The sequence below is a fragment of the Ambystoma mexicanum genome, chromosome 11, assembly GCF_040938575.1.
Source record: "Ambystoma mexicanum isolate Mex_15411 chromosome 11, UKY_AmexF1_1, whole genome shotgun sequence".
Lineage (NCBI taxonomy): Eukaryota > Metazoa > Chordata > Amphibia > Caudata > Ambystomatidae > Ambystoma > Ambystoma mexicanum.
Genome location: NC_090934.1, coordinates 381,618,175 through 381,637,491, shown reverse-complemented (window position 1 = coordinate 381,637,491; position 19,317 = coordinate 381,618,175). Strand labels below are relative to the sequence as shown.

The following is a 19,317-nucleotide window of genomic DNA, read 5'->3' as shown; positions in this document are numbered from 1 at the left end:
GGTTTGAGGGATACATGAACAAGCTTTCCGAGTTTGTAGATTTTTCTGAAAGATTTATCACCTGAAAGAGACCAAGAGAGGAAGACTACCCTACTTTGTCAAAAGTTTAAAGGACTTCCAGTCAGTTCCCTCATGATGCGGTGTTTGACCTAACTGAACCAGAGTAAATCCATCAGGACCCCTATGATCAGGGAGAGAATCCCTTTGACTACACTATAGACCAGTCTGGAGACTGGGGTGATGAACAACCAGTAGGCTGGGCACCATGGATGTCACCGGCAACTACCCCGGATCCAGACACCCTTTGTATAGATCCTCCCGCCTCACCAACTTAAAGACAGGCCTCTCCTATTGTTGACTAGATGGCATTCAATGCTATTCTTAAAATAAAAAAACTAAAAAAAACAGCGGAACACTTTCAGATTGCCACTCAAGAGGCGGTACAAGACACTGACTTTGTGGAGTATATTTTAAAAGAAAAACCACCCACAAGTAAAGCAATACCACTGTTGAATTCTATCAAAAGATGCATCGCTCCCTCTTTAACTCCCTCTCAAACAAGAGCAGTAAATCCACAAGTCTAAAAACTGTTGCCCCTCTCCAACAGACCTGCTATATATCCAAGGACATGCCACTCCTGAATCACGTAGTCACAACTACAAGAAAGAGAGCCAGGGTACCCTTGTCTACGGCTGAGGCACCTCAGGCAAGGATTGCAAGAAGTTATATCCCCTTGGGAAGCGCATTACAACATCAGCAGCTTACTCCACTAGAATAGCTAACACCACCGCATTGCTGACTAGTCATAGTGATGTCCAATGGCATTTGCCCCTGAGCCGGCACGATCACGCCTTCTGGCGGTTGTGTCGGAAGGGATTCGGGTTAATCAGAACTTCCTCAAAAACACCATGGATGCTGCAGAAACAGCGGGACAAACACTGGCCCAACGTACCCACCTTAAAAGGCATACATTGTTAAATAATTTGGGATTTAAACCTGAAACCCAGGCATCCCTAATTAACAAGCCAGTTGAAGAGACTAACTTGTTTGGCAAGGCAGTGGACGACCAGATTACCTACCAACAGCGAGGGGGTAGCTCTTGCTGCTCCTTTCGGGGACAATCTGTTAGGCAGAAGCCTGTGCAGTTCCCTCTGGGACCACTGCAAAAGTTTTAGGATTACAGGTGTTTGGCAGTAAACCCACTTGGTAGCAGTCTGTACCACACAGATTCACTTGGTAGCTGTGGCTGAGCAGTCAGACTTCCCTCAAGAAGAGTTAGGCAGTATACAGTGTATTCACAATAGGTCAAGAGAACACAATAGAACAAGTAAACACTGACCAGGGCTTGGTGTAAAAGAGATAATGATTTATTTAAAACCACATCTAGAAAAACACACAGGCACTAATAGTAAGCAATTCAAAAACACGGTCACTAAAAGATATACACTCCCTTAAGAGAATATTAGACAAGTCTTAAGTAAAGCCCCACTTATTTTCAGACAGCGGTGAGCGCTTAACGTAGATGGCACTCTAATACTTAGTTTTAAAAAGGGGAGAGAAAAGCAGAGAATAAATTGAAACGGATCCCAACACTCTTTCACGAACACAACAAGAGAGGAAGGCAAAGTAACACACTGAATTCAGAGTCAGTAGGCCGGATCCGCTTTACGAGGATCAAAACGAAATGTGTCCAAGGACACACGGTTGCAGTGCACAAAGGTCTTGTAACCGTTCAAAAAGGAGTTGGACCAAAGAAAGGGACCAGTTATAGGGTCAAGGCGGCCAGCCCAGTCCAGAAGGTTAAGGGGTTATTGTTACCTTGTAGCAATCTTTAGAAAGGGAGGCCTGGCGGACACGGTATCTTAAAGTGGTGAGAATACTCCAGCGGGGGCAGTTGTTCCTGGCAGCGGATGCAAGTCGGTGCTTCGTCCGGGGGAAGAGAGGATCTCGTCGGGGAGGAAGACAGGAGTCCGTTGCACTACCAGGGAAGAAACCAGCCGCGGAGTTTCTCAGGTACAAGGAGCGGTCCGTTGATTCGCGGTCCAGTGCTAAGTGGCTATCTGGCTGCCGGGGTGCTTGGCACGGGCAATACGACCACAAACCGGTCTGGGGTGCGAAGAGAAGAAGGTAAACTGGTTGTGCCCACCAGTCAGGGGAAGAAGCCTCTCCAGCCGGGAGATCTTCTCTGTCGTCGGGAAGTGGTGAATCGGTTCCGCAGGGCTCCACCGGTGGTGTCGTCGTGGTAGGTCGGCTCAGCTTCTCCCTCGTCAGATTCTCAGGTTCCTGTGGCGACTTCTGAAGTTCCAGTCCCCAAAGCCCTGCTTTTATGCAGCATACCCCCATTCACTCAGCCTAGCTGTCAATCAAACATGCTAAGTGGTGAGCCGGCCGGCTCACCACTTGGGCCAATCACACAAGAGTGCGACTTGAGTTACCAACTCAGTCTAGGGTGCCTAAACCCCCTCCCACACCCCCCGTGGTACCACTTTTGGAGGCTTCTGTGGAGAAGCCCGCCAAAAAGTGGAACACAGGGCTCGACTTGGGTTGGAGTCACAGAAGAGAACACAAACGCCATTTTAGAATCGAGTCCTGGCAGAAAATACCAACCGGCGAATTAATATTAAATAAATAAACCGGCGGTATGTTCGAGGCTATGAGAATTAAATAATTAAAGTTGGTAGCCTCGAACAATGGGAAAATCCCATAGAGATATATTTGTGGTTGAATATAAAAAGTAGTATCCACTGCCACCAGCCAAAACCCGATCAGGGGGGATGGAGACGTGCCCCCTCGAACAACAGACCCCAGGGCAATCAAATTGCCCCGACCAGTACGTTCACAATATGATGGTTTGTACTGGTTTCTGTTCATAATTTGGGACTAGTAAAGCCAATGGTGACTTTACATGCCCTGGGAGACAGCAGTCAGTCCCAGGGTATGGAGTCTATGTTGGGGTGTCGCTACGACACCCCTGGGTTACGGCACGGAGGGTGCTGTGTAACCCACATCAAAAACACATGAGACCCTATGGAGTAAAAGACCCCATAGCCCATGGAACGATAAAGGAAAAACTCAAATCATGTCTAAGAGTGGGAGTAAAAAGAGTCTCACTCTTAGCAGGAGAAATAATTAACCCCAAAAATCCTGCAAAGCTGCTGGGGGACTCACTAGGTTTGGGAAATTAGCCTTTACAGAGAATTCTCCCTAACACAGCCCCTACCCTAGACCACTGCAACAAGGAGCTCACCTGGTGCACCAATATTCAAAATGCCCTCTCTGACAAAGTAGCCTTACCGCACAATAAAATCAAAGCCAAATCATCTTAATTTGCCCCAGTCAACAGATCCCCAGACACACCCCCTATTTACAAAAACTCCATTACCACATACATTCAAATTCACCCCGGTCACCACTGCGGAAACTACTAAAATTATCAAGGGATTGAAGCCCTCTAGATGCCAAGGTGACATCTGCCCAGCAACCCTCATCAAAGTCTGCGCTGATGAGCGTTGCCCCGTTCATCACTACTCTGATTAACTCCTTCACCACATGCAATGTAGCAGAAAACCTGAAAGAAGCATGGGTACTCCTGCTCAAAATACCCACCCTACACCCAAACATACTGACCAACTACCGCCCGATCACAACAGTACAGTTTCTTTTGAAAATTCTTGAGTCGCATGCTTACAGATTTAAAAATACCTTGAAACCCACAACCTCCCGGGTCACAGCACGGAAACTGTCCTCCTGGACCTCAAAATCCAAATGGACCAAATCAAAGGTAAAGGAGACCTGGCTATCCTCCTCCTTCTAGACCTCTCTGCAGCCTTTGACTTAGCCAACCACAATATTCTCTGCCAACACTTAGCCCTTGCAGCCCATTTCTTGACCGACGCCGTAAAATGGATAAAATCCTTCCTGACAGACCGCACCATAAGAGTTTTCTCTACCACTGCTGCAGCCTTCCCTGTCCCAGTTACATGTGGAGTCCCCAAGGATCCTGTGTCTCTCCAACACTATACATCGTGTTCACCAAGCCTCTCTTGGACCTCCTTGACAAACTAGATGTCACGTATACTATCTATGCTGACACCCAAATACTCCTACCCATCACAGGCCACTTCGACACAGTCTCTAAATTACTGAACAAAATGTACCCAACCTTCCAAGCTTGGATGGCTTAACATGAACTGTGTCCGAATGATGAAAAAACCAAATTCCTCATCATTGGCAACCACCCTAAAATAAACACATTAGCTAAATCCTACAAATCCTTCAATATTGACGGTAACATCACAGTGGCTAAGGAGGTAAAAACCTTAGGAGTCTACCTGGACTCGTCACTATCATTGACAAGTCAATGCCACTGCCTCAGCTGCAGCCTACACCTCCAAACTGATCATTGCTAGCAGACCTTTCCTAACAGATAATAAAGATTTTCCATAATAACTTATTAGAAAGTCTTAATTCTATTAAAGACTCGGAGGCGAGCATTATGCTTCTCTCTTTTATTCGACAATAAAGAAAAGAGCTCAGCAGCAAGATATTTGTGCACCAAAAGTGAGTGTGCCATGAGTAATGTGCAGAAAACAGGTGCACCAAATACATATAATAAACATAGCAATATAACAGTAATATAACAGTAATATCTTAACATAAAGGGTAAGAGTCTCTCTTAACTAGAGAAACTTAACTAGAAAACTACATTTCCCAGGGAGCTTGGCTCCATTTCATTTTGAGGCCATCAACACGTGACCTAGTCCACCAATAGTAGTTCAGATCCCCTGCATAAACAGTCCTAAACATGACGCTTCCTCTTTCTGGGCTGCGAACTTGGCTTTCCATAGTAGGAGATAATTGTAGCTAACTTGAAGAAGAAGAACTTGTGTCGGGCCGTGATCAGGCGGACTTGTCTGCAGGCGCTGTCAAGAAAAGAACATTTTAGTCTCTTGTATATGACAACCCTAGATCCCTTATCAGGGTGGGAGAAAATCTTGGAATTATTCTGATAGGGTACATGTAAATTTCAGAACATTAATCTTTTCATTACATCTTAATTAACATCAGGTAACGTTGTTATTTTCTCGCCGGGTGGGATAATGCTCGCCTCCGAGTCTTTAATAGAATTAAGACTGTAGTAAGTTATTATGGAAAATCTTTATTCTATGTCAAGACCGGAGGCTCTCATTATGCTTGTTTAAAGCTTACATACCACAATAGATGGCGGCTGATCTACTGGCTTTAGGTAGAATTGTTTGAAAACTGATTCACTCACCCAGTCTGCCATCCTCATGATATGTTCTAGGCGAACTCCTGCCTGAAATGCTTTAGAGGCCATGGCTCATCTAACTGAGCGGGCTCTGAAATGCTTGGTGTCTATCCCTGCTTGAGCTAGCATCCACCGGACCCAACATGCTAAGGTCGGTGCTGATACTGCTTTGTGCGGTTTACGCAGAGCTATCAGTAGCTGCCCGTTAGGGGAGGTTCTGAGTGGAGCAGTCTTTTCTTCGTAGACTTTCAAGCATTTAACCAAGCAGAGCTTCGGTTGATCTCTAAAGACGGGATAGGAAATCACTCTGGAATTGCACTTTGTTCTTCTATGAATATGGAATACAATGCCATCAGGAGAAAAGGTTCTGCCTGCTAGATCTAGAGCTTGTGTGTCTGAGACTCTCCTGCAGGAGACCAAGCAGAGTAGAGTAGTGAGTTTGCCAGATAGGGCTGTACGCGATAGTTCTTTGTTATTAGGCCATGCCAGAAAAAGGTTCAGTTCTTTATTAATGTCCCAAGGCTTGTCATAGCGAGCTGGAGGTGGGACGGTAAGCCTTACACCCTTGAACAACCTGCAGACGAGGTGATGTTCTCCTGCTGGTACTCCTTAGATAAGGTCATGACCTGCGGAAATTGCTGAACGGTAGGCGTTCAGACCTCTAGGCGAGCCCTTTTTCCGCTAGGGATGCTAGAAAATTCAAAATCTCTTCTATAGGTGCTGAAATTGGATGTAATCCTTTCTCACACCAGGAGCTCCAGATGCTCCAAGATTTGGAGTATCTCTTCCGGGTACTAGGAGCCCAGCTCTCTTCGATAAGGTTGATCGCTTTGTGAGACCTGCCTGGGACTCTCCATCTTGACCTGAAATCCTCCAGGCTGCTAAGGTCAGAGATCTGTTGAGGAGGAGAGGATGACGTTGACCTGATGGATCTAATAGGAGATCCGGAAACTGGGGTAGTAGGATTGGAGAATCCATAGAAAGTTCCAGAAGAACTGGATACCAAGTCTGAGATGTCCAGACCGGCGCTATAAGGATCAGATTTGCATGCTCCTGATGGGCCTTCGCCAGGGTCCTCGCTATCATAGTGAAAGGAGGAAAGGCATACAGTATTCCCTGGGACCATGACTGTAGGAATGCGTCTGTTGCAGCTGCTGCTGGGTCCGGCCTCCAGCTGCAGAAAGCTGGTAGTTGGGAGTTGAGTCTGGAAGCAAAGAGGTCTATGGACATCGGACCCCAGATCTCCTGAAGGCGGAGGAAAATCTCTGTTGATTCTCCAATCGCTGTAATCTGTCGAGTGGCGTGAGGACCAGTCTGCTACTGCATTTGAGAGGCTGGGAAGGTACTCCGCTGTAACTGAAATCTGGTGATCCAGACAGAAAAGCCAGAAGTCTTTGGCTAATTCTGCTAGGGGTCTCTACTGGGTGCCGCCCAGATGGTTGATGTATCTTACCGCTGAGATGTTGTCCATCTTAGCAAAATACAGCAACTCGCTTTGTCTTTGGCAAAAGAGCGCAATGCAAAGGAACCTGCAAGAAGCTCTAGACAATTGATATGAAGGTCCAGCTCCTGTGGGGACCAAGTCCCTCCCGTGGCTATGGGACCGCATCTCGCTCCCCAACCGCATCCGACTTGATAATAATATCTGGAGCGGAGCCGAAGATGGCTCTGCCGTTCCAGGCTTTCATGTGAGAGAGCCACCAGTTGAGCTCTGTCCTTGCTTGAGGAGACAGTATCAGGAGTTGAGAATAAGAAAGGTTTCTCCTTAAGTGTTGGCGTTTTAATCTTTGCAGCTCTCGATAGTGAAGAGGGCCGGGAAATATTGCTTGGTACGAAGATGAAAGTAGCCCTATCACTCTTGCTAGTTCTCAAAGGGAAAACATGTTCTTCTGTAAGAGTCTGCGTATTTCTCTTTTGGTAGAGTGAATCTTGGCTGATGGGAGTCGCTGCGAATTCTGTGTATCCACTATGAATCCTAGAAATTCCATATTTCTGGATGGAAGTAGAACTGACTTCTCCCAGTTTATAAGAAAACCTAGGCTGTGCAGCAAGTTTATTGCGAGTTCGGTTTGTTTCTGAACTAACTCCTGTGATTGGGCCATGAAAATAATGTCGTCTAGATAAATTATAAGACGAACACCTTGCTCTCTTAATCGAGCTACTACGGGTCTTAAGAGTTTGGTAAATACCCAAGGCGCCGAAGAGAGTCCGAATGAGAAACTTGTGAATTCCCAATCTCGGTTTCTCCAGGAGAATCTGAAGTAACTGATGTGTGTTTGATGAATCGGTACTGCGAGGTAAGCGTCTTTTAAGTCTAGGCGCATAAGCCAGTCGTTCGGTCTGAGAAGATCTCTGAGCATGTGTATACCTTCCATTTTGAAATGGCGGTAAAGGATGAACTCGTTGAGCGCTCTGAGGTTTGACTGGGCGCACTTTTTGCTTCCTGCGTACCAGAAAAATGGGACTGAAGAAGCCTCCCTGACTTGAGCAGGGGCAAATCGTGTGCTTCTGATGGAGACTAAGTATTTCGCTGTCTAAGGCGGTTTGGTCTGATAGAGACATTACTATGGGTTTGGGGCGACATGTCTGAACGGGCTGTGTAAAAAAAACTCTAGGTGTAGACCCTGAGCTGTGTCCCTGACCCAGGCATCTCCCGATATCCCAAGCATTTGCAAACATCCTTAACCTCCCTCCTATAGGTGTTAGTGGCGCTGGCGCAGTTATCAGTACACTGACCTGTGGGTTGTTGCTGGGCTGGGTATCTGGCCGCTCTCCTCCAGGGACGCCCTCTACCACGACCTCTCGAGGGGAAGAAAGTGTCAGGGCATTCTTGCCAGGAATTATGCTGACCTCGAGATTGTTGAGGTCTCTTGTCGAAGAAGTAACGGCCGGAAGAGCAACCTCTTCCTCGTCCGGCCCTGGAGAAAACCTTGGTTGTAAATACTCTTTTTATTGAAGCCTGTGCTTTGTCTAACGCCGTGAATGTCCCGACGAATTTTGTCATCTCCTTCATGAAAGGGTCTCCGAAAAGCTGGCCTTGCGCCGTTGGGCCGGATTCTGTGTCTGCCAGTTCGGTTAATTTGGCATCTTGTGAAGGATGCTTTTCCGTCGCTCTGTTGAGATGGCGCAACTGGCGTTGCCCAAGAGTCAAATAGCCCTCTGGACCCAACCGGACAGTATCACTGGGTATATGGGGTCCGATGAGGAGATGGCTGCATTCACAAGATCAGAGATTTTTGCTAGTGGACCTGCTATGTCCAATACTTTGTCCTGGCAGGCTTTCCAGGCGCGATCAATACCCTTCCTGGGGTCTTTAACGTTTTTACCCAAAAAGGTAATAATTTTAGAATCGCGCTCTGGAGTCAGAGCTACTTTATCCGCAGTGTCTGGTCGTGGACATTCAGCACGTAGTCTGGCACAAACTTTATCAAGCGGCTTGCGCAGCCTAAGGTGGATGTAACTCGATGTCTTGGAAGATGGTTCCCAGTCGGTGGACCTGGGGTGTATTAAGTCTTCCGGGGTAAATGTACCTTCAGTAGAAGGTTTGGTCGTGGTTGTGTCATTGGGGATGGGGTCTGCTGCAATCCCTGACGCACAGGGTCTTGAATCCTCGAAATGAAATTGCTCATCTGAGAGGAGTGAGAAAGATCAGCGTCATAGACGTTTTTGTTATGATCTTCTTCTTCCGAGCCCTGTCCGTGTCCCTCTGGGTTTGAGGGCCTAGTTCCCCTGGTTTCCTCCTCGGGGTAAGAGGGTAGATGGGAAGGGGTTACCTTCCTATTCATGAAGGCTTGTTTCAGCCTTGAGACGGCGTCCGTTACAGCTGTGGCATTAGATGGCTGGCTCGGGGGGGGGGGTGGGGGGTCGTAGAGCTTTTACTCTTGCCGGTATACATCCCCCTTCTGTAAGGTGCTTCCTTTTGTGTTTTCTCTTCCCCCCGGATCCGATGGACGAGCAGAATAAATAACTGATCAGTTGTGACCGTGTGAAGCGGTCTCCGAGGTCAGAGGACTGACGTCGGAGCCCAACATAAAATTACAAATTATTATTTTTTTTTAAATGAATATTGAAAGTAAAATTCGTATAAGTCTATAACTATGCAGTAAACATATGACATTTTATAACGTTATCTTTTAAATTATAAAATCATGACGTAAGCAGTGCTAAACATGAAGTACTTATCTCTTGCTGTGAGCAGCAAAGAAAGAGGAAGTGTCATCATGTTTAGGACTGTTTATGCAGGGGATCTGAACTACTATAGGTGGACTAGGTCACGTGTTGATGGCCTCAAAATGAACTGGAGCCAAGCTCCCTGGGAAATGTAGTTTTCTTCAGAGACTCTTACCTTTTATGTTAAGATATTACTGTTATATTACTGTTATATTGCTATGTTTTATATATTTGGTGCACCTGTTTTCTGCACATTACTCATGGCACACTCACTTTTGGTGCACAAATATCTTGCTGCTGACTCTTTTCTTTATTGTCGAATAAAAGAAAGAGAAGCATAATGGGAGCCTCTGGTCTTGACATAGAATTGTATCACCTCGGCCAGAGCACTTATCCCATCAAGAATCGACTAGTGCAACCCCCTTTTTGCAGGCACTAACTCCCGAAATATTAGCAATTTGCAAATTCAAAACAATGTAATCAGAGCCGCCCTCAACATCCCCATAAAGGACCACATTTCCTAAGCCAGGCGCAACCTCCACTGGCTATCAGTATGGGATTGTATCAAATTAAAAGTTCTCACTAACACACACATGCCTCTCCAAAAGAGCCCAGCTCTAACTTGCCAAACAAATCTCTAAAGCCCAGTCCAATAGACCTACCCAAGCAACCTACTCGCACTTCCTCACCATCCCTAGATTTAAACTGCAAAAAGCCAGAGGCTGCAGCTTCTCGGTGATCGCAGCCAAACTTTGGAATTTCATGCCACTAGCTCTGAGAGGACTCCTCACTCTGGTCCTTCCACAAAGGCCTCAAAACCTGGCTCTTTGCTCAAGACTATTGAAACCACTTTTGCTTTTTATGTAATCACTGTACTATATTAAGCAACGCAACTGGCCAGTGTCCTATGCAACCTATGTAATCGCTTTATTATATGCAAGTAATGGTATCCAGTCAATATTTCGAAAAAAACATTTCGACATACCAATATGTCGAATCAAAATTGTGAAAAATCTTTTTTATTATAGGGTTTACTTTGGTTTAGTTAGAAAAAAGATAGGTTTTAAAATAAAACGGAGCCTGGGTGCCTGGGGGCAGGTATTTTTTTAAAAAAATGCATTTGAAGAAAACAAATTCGGCAATTTTGGTTCGACATATTGGTATGTCGAAATAGTGACTGTCGAAAAAGTCACTATAAACCGCAAGTAATGCAACTATCTATGGTAAATCTGTAGGTAACTGAACACCTATGTAAGTCTTGTGGAACGTATGTTATTTTGATATGCAGCAGATGGGAGTGGCCACTAACAAGAACACTACTTTTCTGTCGAATTACAGAAGCTGCTTGCTATGCCAAAGCTGCATTTTCTCCCCTGCACACAACCCCACACAAATTATTTAGAATTAAGTTGACTTTAGTCACCTAATCATTTATCCTTAAGAGGTGTGCATAACACTACTTCTTGACAGAGCACGAACTGTCCACATTTACAACCCTAACGTCATAAATCCAACCCTAAATCGTATGGGGAATTGTGTCGCAAAGTTTGCACTGTTTTGTAAGTAGGGTAAAGGTTGGGTGAGGGGTCCTGGGGACGTAGAAATGCATCCAAAAGATAGATAAGGTAGTATTTGAGCGAATAAAACTTTCCCCAGCTTTTGGAGTACTTGCGCAAACAAGCAATGGCAAATCCAAAATAATTTAAACGTTTCGAAAGTTAGATAAACTTTAAAAGGGAAGATATGGGTTCAGTTATGTACAACTGTAACTCACCCCCCGTACTCCGGTTTCTCTTGGGACTTGGAATCGGTAGCCCAATTTGTAGTACGTCAGCCCGCTGGATGGCCCAGGGACTCTGCTGAAGACTTCAGTTGGCTTGGGCACCAGGAGACATCGAAACCAGTTGTTCCCACTGGTCCAGAGGGTTGAAGCAGTTTGACAGGGCTTCCCCGTGATTTCAGCAAGAGTTGGTCACCAGCCTCATCGGGGATGGTCGACGGGTCTTCCTTCCGTCTTCACAGCTGCACAGGAAACTTAGCTCCTCTTCTGGAATGGCTGCAGGGCACCTTCTTATCCCAAAATCAGGTGAGTGGTCGGACTCGGCCCTCCAAGTGCAAGATCTGCCCCACACATGCACGCCAGCAGTGGTCCAATCGGGGACCACTCTGGGTCTCATGCAAGCATGCACACCAGAAATTAAGGCACCAGTATGTGGATTGGGACCTGGCAGTCCCCACTCATTTCCTGGGACCCCACACCCAAGCCCAGCACTATCCCATAAAAAGCCAGGTTTTTCCTTGGCAGTGCATGACCATAGAAGAATGTTCCTGATCTGGAAGGTCAGGAAAAAGGCTGAAAGGCAAGATGACCAAGGAACAAATGAAAAACGTTGCAGCACGGCCATGTTTGGACACTAGCCACTGTTATTAGTCAAATGCGGTAAACGTGGTAAGGCTAATGAAAAGTACTGTAAAGTAAGAAATAGTAACTGCTGCCACCAGTTTGCCCTTTGGCACATCTGTGTGTTGTTTAGTCTCACACATGGAAAACCCATTGCACTGCAAGATGCATTGTGCAATGTTCAAAAGTTACTCAAAAAAGTAACAGTCAAAAGACTAAGGGAAACCTAGTTTCCTAGTACTGACAGCCTGAAGGACTAGTCAGTTCCCCATATCGTGTGAGATAAAATCTTAGTGGAGTGAATCTGAAGACTTCAATTCGCTGAAATGAGTCAGGTATGTGTCAAAAAGAAAAACAAAATATTTGGGGGTCCATAGAATATGGAGGGAAAGTTGCCAAAAAAAACTTTCTGAACAACAATAAGTGTTAACTGCTCTTATGAACCAGCCACTGATCTCCTAACTCTGCCTTACAGCTCCACCTTCCATACCATAAGAGATTTTAATAAGAGCATTTATGGAAAGGCCTTGCTAATCACCTCGTTTGGCATCTCAGAACGCTCCCGACATAACTTAAGACAGCCTTAAGTCTGTGTGCGATTTTTATAATGAATTATATTTTTTAATGTGCTGTATTCTCTAGGTGTAAATGTGCAATAATTGTACTTCAGTACCAGCCTTCTTTACTCGGTAATGCCCCATTAGAGAGTTTGGTCTTTGCTTTTGGCTGGAAAACCTGTTCTAATTTTAGGTTTAATGGAGGAGTGCTGTGAAAATAATATTCCTAACATAAATTTGATCACCTGAGGATCCGACGGGGGTGCAATCTTGTTGGTAACAAGATTTGGCGTCTGGGGGGCGACCCGTTGGCAGTGGAGTCCTATAAATTGGATACAAGATTTGGTTGGGGACTGCACACATTATACTGGATATTATATCAAATAATCCCACTGCTTTTATCCAAATATAACCAACAAAAGCTATTTTATTTACGTATTGTTACACCTCACTGTGAAAGGACTCTTGTTCACCCAAGGAGTAATAGATTTTGTGAGGTATCCATAGTCACCCAAAGGTTTTGCGAAAAAGATGTGGTTTGCAATAATGTGTTCTGGTAATAAAATGTGTTGTACATTATCTTATTTTTTTCTTTAATGAACATCTGATTTCTTTGTAGGAAACCTATTTAGAGAGTCTCTTCACTCCAGGACGTTTCACAAATGAAGCACTACTGAAATCTTTACAGGTCAGTTTTATGGGATGTAAGGGGGTGGAGTGGGGCGTGCTTACCCTGTGGTTGATTTCTGACGTGGTAGTCAAAAGATGTTTGTCTCCGATCTTTCAGAAGTCTGAGTTTGTGCTGTGGTCTGATGAGGCCAGAATTATATGGGCCTGATATAAGGTAATTCCAGTCATCTATGGGTATGGGGCAGTCCAGAGATGTATGGTCAGAGGTCTGCCGTCCACCTTAACGGTTGCCCCCGAGGCAGTTCAGTTGCTTATAATACAGAAACCTTAGTGGTTTAAAAGAAAATATCCATTCTGCAACTTTAAGTGTTTTCTAATGGGACTGGCACAGTACCATGTCTTTGGGCCTTTACTGTAGTGAAGTTCAGAGGACCCTTCCCCTGGTCTGATCCAGTATCTCTCCCTTGCTCCTGGGTGTGAGGACATGACTGGGGCAAAACAGTACATTATCTTTTGCCGTGCATCGAGTCAAGTTCTCGCTGCTGGTATTTATGGGCAGCCTCCATTGTCCAGTTTGAGTCTGAGCTCGGATGATTTAGCCCGTTCTCCTTAAGAGGTCAATAATTTGAGTACCATTCAGTTTAGTCATACCATCACATAATGGCATTGCCAAAAGAACATTGTGTTATGGCGCTATATAAATGGCTATTATCTATATTATTATTATGTAATGTGCTTTAGTCAGGTGCAGCTCCACTCTAAGATGGCAGTGGCAAAGTAGATAATTTACTGTTTCAAAAGACAACACTAAAATTCCAGGCCAAGTGAGCATTGGACTCCAGTGTGCGACCTAAACAATGCTCTGGGTTGAGGTACAGTGACCAAAGACCTCTTAGGGTAAACTTCAGTTGTCAGTACTTTTTGCACCAGATTACAGTACTTGCAAACCGAATACTGAGATCAAAAAGGCAGGTCGAGACCTGGTGCTTGACATCTATGCTCTCTACAATGTGTTACTTTCTTGACACTACCTTTTGTATCGTGAGAACGTGACACACTTGTCTGAGTGTTTTTACTGCTAATTGTGCTTTGCACTGCAGAAACATAAATGTACCCGCAAAGGCACTATGGAACATTATATTTACTCTTATTTATAAAAAAAGTGACAAGAATGACACAAATAAGGTCTATTGCTTCAATGTTAAAATGATGCAAAAACCCGAATATTTCTGGTTAAAACTCCCTTTTAAAGACCTGTTATGTCAAAGTCTATAAGATGACTCCAAAACGTTGTTTCAAAAAACGTTAAAGTTAGAACATCAGTCCACTTCAATGCACCATAATACAGAACTTGAAAATATGGCCATTTACCTTGATTTCTCTGGGTCAAGAAATTAAAAAGATAAGATTCTAGTATCTAAATGAGGGAAAATGGAAGTTAAATACATCGTGCAAATGCTTAAATTCTTAACACGAACAAGGAATGTCAAGTGGGGAATCCAGGGAGGGTCCTATCGGACTCAGTCAAAGCTGGGACATGAGAGATTAGGCAGAGCAGGAGAGGCAGAGAGGTCTTAAGTTCATCACATGCAAAATCTCCGATCTCTTAATACTTACGGTCTGTGGCACTGTGTTCTGCTGTGCCTGCTGGTTTTGCAGCTTCTTGGAGTCTGTTTACCCTGCCTATTGAGAAGGAAATGTGTGTTTTGTGTTTGGTGGGTTGTGACTGAGGCAGAAGTAAATAACCAGCAGTACTCTACTGCGCCGGCCCTCGCCTAAAGAGTGAAGCGATAGATACCATCTACCTTGGAACATCTACGTAGGTTTTGTCCAGTCACTTCACAAAGCTTAGAGTTTGAATTACCATTAACTGTAACGTTGACGCAACCGAAATAGCAGGGTCATAATCGCAGACTGCATTCCTTGATCGCATTGAAACACACAGCTGAGCGTTTATCTGATGGGGGTAACAGAGCAGTAGATGATAAACATTCAGCTTTGGTTCTACATGAGAGCAACTGCGGGCTTTGTCCTTTGCGCTCTTTGTAGGAGTACATCTAAACCAATAGCTACTTATTGTAGTCACCTTGTTGATGCCTGCCTAGGTAATAACTTACAGCTTGGCGTGTCGTCGGAGGAGTGACAGCGGGACAACCTCCTTTGAGGTCTTTGTAGATCAAAACCTTTATGAAAACAACTTGATGGTAACATAGTTTTTCTTTGGAAACAGGCATAGACTTGCCAAGAATAGACATTACTTGTGATAAGGCTTGATCTTAACTGTTTACTATATAGGGTTTGACATTAAGATGGCTAACCGATTCTAGTTTCATCATTACTTTTAATACTGGTTATTGCTGTGTTGCTAGAAAAAAAAATCTTCTTTATTCAAGAAGTACACGATTGAGAGAGAATAAAATGAACACAGAAATAAGCTGGTACCTCTAGTATGCCGGAGTGTTCTAAAAGATTTCATTTATGCAGTGGGGGGAGTAAACCGGTTCACTCAATAAACCACAACTTTAAAATTGTCAACCCAACAAAAAAAGGTATTCAACAGAAAAGCAAGGTCAGGATTGCAGACCTGCTGAGTTCGCCCAGGGAAAATGTATTGGCAACTTCGCTAAGGCAAAAGAAAATAATTACCTATTTAAAACTTCAGAAAAATTGCTATGGAACCTTGCAAACAAGCCAATATTCCCACTCAATGGTCCATTCATGAAATCTCACCACAGGCGAATATTTCTGAACTCTCTCCTATTGATAACTCCCTGCTTTAATTTGTTTCTAAATTTACAGAATGCGACAAACGCACCGACCACAATTCAACAAAGCGCGCAAATTAATGAAGGTGGAATAGTGCTAACTGACCCTTTACCCCTAGTACTTACACCAATTTATCAAAATCCCCAGATTTGGCTCGTATCGCAGCTGAATCATACCATCACTCTAGTTTGCATCATAATGATTCATATTCATCATCTGATAGCTCGGAAGAGGGACCAAGAGAATCTGAACAACTAATTATTTTAAAAACCCTCTACCACTATCTTCTCTAAATTAGCAAAAGACCAGCAGATAATAAGAGGACATAGTGAAATTGACTGATATAGTGTAATCCTCACCTACCAATGTGGTATCCCAAGAGAATACAGACTCTATATTGGCAGACCCGAGACTATCCTCTCTATCAGTATTAAGGATACTCCCATGGTAGAAGTAGGGCAGGTACACACTTCTGACATTTTAAATGAGGCAAGTAAAAAACTTTAGTGACGGTCACTAACAGAGTGACCTAGGAAAAAAACATGAAGTAAACATATGAAAAGAGCAAAAAATAAACAGACAAAAGACACAAACCTGTACCAATGTATCCCAATCTTTAGCTTTTTCTTCCAGTGATAATATAACTTGCACTGAGACTGAACAAGGGTATACATTAATCATAATAAAACCTTCCAAAGTCTCTTGGAAAGACCAGGAAAACTACCTGCTCCCTGGCCCCTTAAACAAGTGGATTAAAAAATCGTGGCAGAAAATCCACTATTGAAGACTCAACCACATTTTTGGAGCCAAACACATTGGATAAGTATAATTGTATTATTATAAATGATGGCAACGGATTAGACCCTTTCCTATCCCCACTCTATACACAAAGGTCTAACACTGAGAAATTTGGTAAAACGAAACCTAACGCGGCTGACTTTTTGGAACAGATGGATTCCGGTAAAGGAAAGGTTGGAAAGATAAAAATCATGGATACATATGCCACATAACAGCCCATTTCGAGGGGATTGGGTCCTCCGACGTATTCCATATCTGACATGTAATCACCACAGCTGTGCTGCTTCAGAAAATTTCAGCTCCTGCGTCGGTGACGTTGATACGCCGCCCTCGTGGACCTCCTCCGACAGCCGACGTCACATGGACGCACAATGCCAATAGCCTCAGTCCTGTTTTTTGCGAGAACGTGTTCGCTTCGGAGATCTTGGCACGCCTCGACTCTTTAGAGTTTCTGTTCTTTCTCGGTTCTTCAAACCTGTCCGTATTTTGAAGTATATTCTTCGTGAAGATGTCTACTTAGTCTTCCACCTGGCGTCAGGGCTTTAAGAAGTGCGGGGACTGTGGGTCCAAGATGTCGGTGAAGGACTCGCACGACGCCTGCCTCTGGTGCCTCGGGGAGGCCCATGACGCGGATGACTGTCTCGACTGCCAGTGGCTCACGTCCAAAGCCTTGCGGGAGCGCAAGAAGTTGTTGTCGGTAGGTAAGGTGTCCAAGCCACTGAAGACGAGGTCTGCAGGGCTTTCGACGGACGATTGGAGGGGCGACTATCCGCATCGTCGTCGGAATTCCAGTGGGTCTCGGTCCCGGAGTCGGTCCCGCCACTCCTCTGCTTCTTCGAGGCACTCCCGGAAGCGTCGTCATAGGTCACCTTCCCCGTCCTCATCTGAGGAACTCCGCCTGTCGGCGGGTCGCTTATCCCACCAAGCATGCGACGCCGGAGGAATGGGCTTCCTTCGGGAAGAAAATGTTGGCGATTCCCGAATCGCAGGGCACTGGTCCGTCCGCGCCTCTGAGTGGGGTCGGTCGTGATTGGTCGAGACACACTGCTCGCACGCCTTCGGGCTCGGGTGGTCGGCACAATTCGGGGGAGAGGTCCCGCTCGGACAAGGGGAATCGTTCTCGTCATGCCCGGTCCAGCTCACGGTCCTCGACCCGCTCGAGACAGTGTGCACCTGTGGTGTCTTCGAGGAAGACGTTGAAGCCAGTGGCGCCGAGGTCGTCGACTGACTCTTTCGTGGCCCGCCTTCAAAGAAGTTGTCGCCGCCATCGGCACCCAGGCTGTCAAGGGACACGCTCGGGGCTCCAGCCTCGAGGCCTGTGTCGACGCCATCGATGCTGTCGGCGCCGCGTTCGGCATTGAAGCCGATTCACTCAACGCCCTCGACGCCTTTCGAGGCTGTTTCGACGGGGGTACCCCGGGGCTCGGTGGAACCACCTAGAAAGGCTCTGGCCAAGGTCAAGCATGGCTTTGTTCCACATTCTGTGCCTACTTACCGCTATCTTGAGTTTATTTCAGAGGTGGATGAGGGCTCTGATGATGGCATGGTTCCTGATACGGTGCCAGATAAGATTTTCTCGGGCCATAGCCAGATTGAGGACCTGCGGCAGTCCCTGCACGATGCCAGTGGGCTGGACACCACTCCAGAGGTGGAGTTTTGTAGGCCTGAGCCTGGCACTCATGCCGACTCCTCGTACCGGCGCCTTATGTCTAGGGTCACCGAGTACTTGGGGATGGTCTGCTCACCCAGGGGATTTTCTTCAGGATGACCTTACGGATATCATCGACCAAGGTCCGACAACTGACCCGGTACTGCCGTTCCATATGGCTCTACAGAGGAGGGTGGCAGCGGCGGCTTGGACTGCTCCAGAGAGTCTCCCGGCAGTGGGCAAGTCTTTGCCGCGAAAATACTGCACAGCCAGTAGCGACCCCTGCTACTTGACCAAGCACCCCACACCAGAGTTTGGTGGTGCAGGCGGCTACGGCCCCGGCAAAGCAGGCGTTGTATCCTACCATCCCTCCTGATAGGGATGCCAAGCGTTTTGACAGCTGGGTCAGGATAGTGTTTTCTTCAGGGGGTATGGCGCTTCAGACAGCCAACTCTGTATGTGCCTTGTCACGTTTCAGGCACACTTTGTGGAACTGTTTCCTTAGCGGCTGAACATATTCCCAAAGGGGACGAATGGGATGGTTTCCTTGCCATGGTTCAGGATGGCAAGGATGCCATGTGTGAGGCCGTTCAGTCGGGTTTGGACATGGCATATTGCTCAGCGGGTCCATGGCGGCGAGCACTGTGATACGCAGGTTTGCGTGGTTGCAGAAGTCGGGGTTTGCTCCTCAACATGCCCTTTGACAGGGAACATCTTTTTGGCAGCAAGGCTGGTGAGAGCCTAGAGAGGTTGCAGACCTCCAAAGCTGCAGCAAAGTCGTTGGGCGCTGCAGTTCACCAACCTCGCCTTTTCGTCCTAGGGGACAGCAATGGAGGGGAGGTTCCTTTCGTTATTACTCATCCTTTGGTAAAGCGAGAAGAGCTGCCAGTCAAAGGGGCCACCGTAGGAGTGCCAGAGGTGGTAAACAAGGTACTCGAGGTGCCAAGGCCGCTCGGGCAGTTGCCTCTTTGCCCTCAGGCAACGCTGCAGCCGCTTCAGCTCAGTCATGAGGCCATGTACCATGGTTCACCGGTTGGGGGAAGAATGGCGCGCCATTACTTCAGATGTGTGGGTTCTG

The 19,317-nt window shown here is 46.0% G+C and overlaps 1 protein-coding gene across 1 annotated transcript in view; it reads left to right on the top strand.

The window, feature by feature from the left end:
• Window positions 1-19,317, top strand: part of NUP160 (nucleoporin 160) — a 1,937,143-nt gene that overhangs the window by 477,460 nt on the left and 1,440,366 nt on the right. The window contains exon 11 of the mRNA XM_069623088.1: window positions 13,017-13,085. Within this exon, the coding sequence (XP_069479189.1) occupies window positions 13,017-13,085 (69 nt within the window). The remainder of the gene's footprint in view (window positions 1-13,016; window positions 13,086-19,317) is intronic.